The sequence below is a fragment of the Odontomachus brunneus genome, unplaced genomic scaffold (genome assembly GCF_010583005.1).
Source record: "Odontomachus brunneus isolate Ranch 3 - 2012 unplaced genomic scaffold, Obru_v1 Obru_scaffold_034, whole genome shotgun sequence".
NCBI lineage: Eukaryota > Metazoa > Arthropoda > Insecta > Hymenoptera > Formicidae > Odontomachus > Odontomachus brunneus.
This window is the reverse complement of record NW_022639484.1, coordinates 1060824-1066823: the sequence shown is the minus strand read 5'-3', so window position 1 is coordinate 1066823 and position 6000 is coordinate 1060824. Positions and strand designations below refer to the sequence as shown.

Genomic DNA, 6000 nt, shown 5'->3' with positions numbered 1-6000 from the left:
ATATATTTCAACGGTCAGGTTCTGCGGAGAAAACTGCTCCGCTACTGCTCCGTAGGGAACAAGTCTAATTGGTACCTGTTCGAACCTGTCAAAGGTTTAAAAGAATATTCCAATCATGTACATTCACTACAGAGCGATAGCGGAGCAATTTTCTCCGCTGAACGTGACCAATAAAACTAGAGGCATCCATTTTGCTCAACACGTTGTGCTTGGATTCAGCGCACTTTCAGTTCGCTGAAAAACATGGTGACCGCTGAGTAAACATGTTGCGCCGCTGAATGCGTTAAGTACCGTTCAGCCACGTTCAGCAGTAAATCATAAAACAGTGCAACCGTTGCGTTCAGGAGACACAACAGTTATACAACGGTTGAATAATTAGTCAACGTAATTGGTCTAAAGTTAGGGATCTAACAGTAAGGACCAATAATCACTGATCACTCACTGATCAGCTGTGTTTTCTGAACGCAGCTGTTGTGTCCTGCTGAACGCAGCCAGATTCTCCATCTAGTGATACTTCAAGGAACTAATTTTCATTTATTGCGTGCATCTGTCGTTACTTGCACTTGTTGTTGATTTTTTTCACATTATCTCTAATATTTATTTTACTTCAAATGTAAAAAGTATAAGTAAAACGAATAGATCTAATGTGGAGATTATATTAATGTGAAAGATTTACGTTATCCGTATTGTATTTGATATTCCTTATGCAAATGTATGTATTTAAGAGTATAAAAATTTATTTTTTCTCTGTGGCTCATGTCACTGGAAATTTCAATAAACAAAGCAATTAAAAAATTAATAAATTCATATAAATAAATAGAGTCCAGTTAATAATATTTGATTGAGTGAAATGAGATATTGGATGTGATAATTCTCAAAAATTCCTATGAAAGATTAAATAGAATATTTGAAAAAAAGGCAAGTATATTAAAAGAATATATATAAATTATATAAATGTTATTTTCCTATAGCAATATACATATTCTCAGTACAAAAATAATCGAACAGTCAAGCACTTATATAGCTTCAGAAAGCACATGACTTCTTAGGATCATCTTAGACATGCCCAGAATATCCTAGAGAATATCTTAGGATGTCCTAAGTATACCTAGGATAATCTGTAAACATATACTATCTGCAGCTTAGTATTGAATGTGTTCAGAAAGCACAACAATTGAATGATTGCATGATTATATTGGTTAAAAGATGTCATTTAATTTCTAATATGTTGTATATTTTTATTTATATAATCTGGAATAAAACTTAGAATTTCTCCATTATCCATATTTTTTTGTAACAATCACTTGAGATTATTTATTATATTTTACATAGGATATTCCATGTAATTAAATATTATGTAACTCAAATTTTTTATATTAAAGTACTATCTATATAAGTACAATATTATCTTCTATAAAAAGTTCTCCTATTTAAACAATACATTTTTATAAAAGTCTATTAAATTTTTAATAATTTTTCTCTTTTTATATGATTTTTCTCCAATTAACTATAAGATATGATAAAAACTGATACATCTTTTACTTTTAAAAGAGGTACTACTAGCCAAATGCAATAGAAGATCACATTAGCTTCTGTATTTTGAATTAAGTAAATCATATATGTATATATCAAGAAGTTCAATTTTCTTGTGAAATTTAGTAATCCCATTATTGAGAAACACTGGGTAATAAAAAAAATCTTAAATTAATTAACTGGGTAATAAAAATTATCTTAATTTTTAATTCAGCATAAAAAAATACAGATCCCATAATTTAATCTATGTGAGAAAAAGAAGTTTCCTTTTTATAAACTAATGTTATTGCTTCTAATTGAGGTATGTTTTTAAATCTAGAAGAATATTCCAATGACAATGAATGTTCACTCAACCATTGTATTTTCTGAACACAACTATTATTATAGTTTACCAGCATTTTGCAAAACTATTCTCGCAAGACTGATCGAACATTGTTTTTCCAATAGATAACGTGATAATTAAATATAGTGCAACACATCATGAGCTTTTGGTTTAATTTAGTGAAAGACGCGTTCCTCGGGATGTTACACTTATTGTGGTTTGGTACAAATTTACGTTTTGGCCAACGAAGGATATCGAATTACTTGAACATATATGTCAAAACGAATACAGGTAACACGCTCTCTGTCGAATTGAATCCAAAGTGGGATATAAAAAATTTGAAGGAAATTGTTGCACCTAAGATGGGAATGGCACCGGAAGATATTAAAATTATATTTGCTGGCAAAGAGCTGCATAATTCAATAATAATTGAGGCAAGTTTATATATTTGTGTGAAAGTATACTCGTTCCAGACCTGTTACAATATTAGAATACTTGATGTTACAGGAATGTGATTTGGGTCAACAAAGTGTTTTGCATGCAGTAAAGACCCCACTTAAGAAGTTTAAAAATCATGATACTTCAGATTCTATAGAGGAATGTACATCTGAGACTTCAGACTGGAACAATAGTGGTAGCAAACCTATGAATGAGACTCTCACAGATTTATCCTTGGATTCGTCGGATCAGCAATGTTTATCTCAAGAAGGTGATATTAAGTAATATTAATTCAGCAAATATTTCATACAACAAACAGAAGGCTGATCCATCCCTTTGTGTTATTCCCGGACAGAACAGGAAGAAAATCGAGCACATTTTTATATATACTGTTCGGGGCCTTGCAAGACTGTAACAGTGGGCAAACTGAGAGTCAAGTGTGCAAAATGCAATAGTGGTGCTGTCACTGTTGACAGAGATCCTCAATGCTGGTCGGACGTATTAGAACCTAATAGGATAACTGTACATTGCGAGAATGATTTCTGCCCTGCATCCTCAATCGTGCTTAGTGAAGAGGAATTTGAAATTACTTACGCTCACTTCTATTTTAAATGCGCGAAACATGCTAGTTTAGGAGAGGACGACGAAGCTATACCTCTTCCTCTTATTAGGGCAAATTTGAGGAATGTTCCTTGTTTAGCGTGTACAGATATCAGGTACTTTGCAATGACGATATAATCAGGATTAAATAATAACTAGTTAATCTATTGAAAATAAAAAAATTAATAGTTTTAACTTGGTTCGTTTTATAAATAAGTTAACTTTTAACTGAATTATTTTAAAATACATTAACTTTATTAATTTTTTTATAAGAGTCAAAATAATTCATCAATATTAAAGTAATTCCGCATTACTTATAAGTAGAATGAGAAAAGTAAAAAATAATTCCGACAGAATTTGTTTGATCTTTTTGAACGCATGTATTCTTTTTTATATGGAATTCTGAACACAATAGTCGGTATTTTTTATGAAAGATTTCCTTTTCATTATTTCACAATTTAATTTACAATTAAACAGTTAATCATGCAAAAAACATTTTAAATTTTTTAAAATATATTTTATTTTACTAATTTAATTAACTTTTAATTAAATTAGTTTTTGTAACTCTTATTTAACTAAGTTAATTTTATGGGCTATCAACTTGAAATTTAATACTTAACTTTAAAAAAGATTGTTTAAAAAAATTAATTCAAACATAATTCGATAGAAATATCAACATTACTATATACTCTCATATATACAGGGAGATAGTGTTAATATTTCCGTGCGAAGCTGGTCATGTAACTTGTCTCGACTGCTTTTGCGATTATTGCACGGTTCGTTTGCGAGAGCGACAGTTTGAATTCGATACTGACAAAGGCTACTATACTGTGCCATGCCCCGCTGGATGTCCCAATTCTTTTATTTCCGAAATTCATCATTTCCATCTTCTTAGCGCGGAACTGGTCTGTAATATTAAAACATTTGGTTTTTTTTAACTTGAAATGTTTTTTCAATTCTAATTTGTTTAAATGTGTAGTACGAGACATATCAGAGATTTGGTACGGAGGAATACGTTTTACGTGCCGGTGGCCTTTTGTGTCCAATGCCAGACTGTGGTATGGGTATTATACCGCCCACTGACGAGGAACAAGCGAAGAAAGATGATGAACAGCGCCGGAGAATTCAATGTATCGGTGGATGTGGGGTGAATAGTCAACAAACAATAATTAGAAGCAATTCTTTATGATATCCTCTTGAATATTGATCACGCAAATTATGACAGCGGATACGCTTTATTTATATCAACTCTTAATTTTCTCTGTCGTTCTTATCTTTTTCAGTATGTTTTCTGCAGAATTTGTTTGCAAGGATATCACACAGGAAAATGCGAATTGCAGTCATCGGATATATTCACAAGTGCCTCTTCACCTAGAAACTATTTAGTGGATCCTCTGAAAGCTAAGGATGTTAGCTAAATTGACCTATTTGTGCAGATACAATTCTGTTTGGAGCTCAATTTATCTTTGGTATTTCTTTTTTTAGGCTAAATGGGATGAAGCCAGTAAAAAGATAATACAAATATCCACAAAACCTTGTCCTATGTGCAGAACTCCTACTGAAAGAGACGGTACGTTAATAAAAATTAATTTTTTGCTTGCATCGATGATCCTTATAAATTATCCGTCTTCGCAAACAAAATTACTAAAAAATATGTAGTAACGGAATGTTTAGAACGTTTTAAACATTGTTTTAAGAGGTTCACAATGTTTTTGTTCCTTTTCAAATTGCAATATTTTAATATTTATAAAGATGATTTACTTATAGGAGGTTGTATGCACATGGTGTGTATGAGAGCAGGATGTGGATATCATTGGTGTTGGGTATGTCAAATGCAATGGACTAGAGAATGTATGGCTAATCATTGGTTTGGATAATACATCGGAAGAAAATTTCATCTTCCATTATATTGTATATAATAATTAATAATAAAAGTTCTTGCGGTTTATTCAGTTTTAATTAATTTCATTATAATTAATAGAATTAATACTCAGTCTAAACTGTTAGCTCGTTCTCACATTGTGTCATCAATTCGTGATGACAATGTGTTTTAAAATAACGTTAAATTTAATCTATTTCAATTATTTCTGCGCCATTGAAGTCGTAAGATTTTATTATAACGCAAAGTCAAAATAATTAAAAATTTTCTCTGTAACATTTTATATAAAATAATAAACACGCAGTTATTAAAAAAAAAAAACTATAAAAACTATATATTTTCCTGTAAAACTGTATTCTACTTATGTAATAAACATATTTGCATACATGCCATATACAGGGTGTTGAAAAAAAAGGGTCACATATTTTTATAGCAGATAGTATTGATCAAAACAAGAAGAAAAGTTCTAATTAACATGGGTCCTAATATCTTCTAAGATATAAGCTATTTTGTTATTTGAGCTCTTTGTCATTTTCTTATTAGTCGTGTCATCTTTAGAATGTAATGAACAAAGGAGTAGGGGAGAGTGGGGTACAATGGGGATATCTTTTTTCTAGGTGTCTTAAAAAATAAAAAATTAACAAAGAGAGATAAAGAAACAATTTTTATTTTAATATGAAATGTAATCATTTATCTTCCATAAAAAACTGAAGTAAAGAAACTGAATGTATGATAACAAAATAAAAACTTTTTTTACAAAAAACAAAAAATTTTATCTATATTCTATATTCTGTTTAAGTTTACCGACAACTGTTGATTCGTATGTATGGTGTTGCGTAGCTATAATCATGTTATGAAATAGCTGCGCAACGACCATACCGAACTGACAGTTATCGATAAACATACACAACAGCCGCCTTGGAAACATGGTATAATAAGCAGGAAATTTTTATATACAACATTGATTTAATATACATCGTACAAATTACATTTTATCTTCGCGTATTTGTGCTTATTACAGTCAATGTTATATACATAGAGATTATGTGTAACTGTACTGAAAATCCTGTAAAAATGATTTAACATAGATGTTTGATTCACGTTTTAACAACGTAACATTTTTGTAAAATAGTCATGACAAATTCTTTACGTTTATTGTTTATTAAAGAAAAATTAACAAATTTCTATTTAAAAGATCAGTAATTTACGATAAAATCGGAAATAAAAT

At 30.3% G+C, this 6000-nt stretch overlaps 1 protein-coding gene across 4 annotated transcripts; it reads left to right on the top strand.

Moving 5' to 3' along the window:
* Positions 1-294: 294 nt before the first annotated feature.
* LOC116843627 (E3 ubiquitin-protein ligase parkin) lies at positions 295-4841 on the top strand. 4 transcript variants are annotated; one of them, XM_032814171.1, is made up of 9 exons: positions 295-310; positions 2036-2289; positions 2363-2564; positions 2649-3009; positions 3597-3798; positions 3873-4040; positions 4177-4302; positions 4379-4463; positions 4661-4770. In XM_032814171.1, coding segments are annotated over exons 1-9 (1509 nt in total). In that variant the 5' UTR covers positions 295-309. The 4 variants fall into 4 exon arrangements, with proteins under 4 accessions (XP_032670062.1, XP_032670061.1, XP_032670063.1 ...); XM_032814170.1 differs by lacking the exon at positions 295-310 and adding an exon at positions 440-918 and having other exon boundaries at positions 1981-2289; XM_032814172.1 differs by lacking the exon at positions 295-310 and adding an exon at positions 441-918.
* The last annotated feature ends 1159 nt before the right edge of the window (positions 4842-6000 follow it).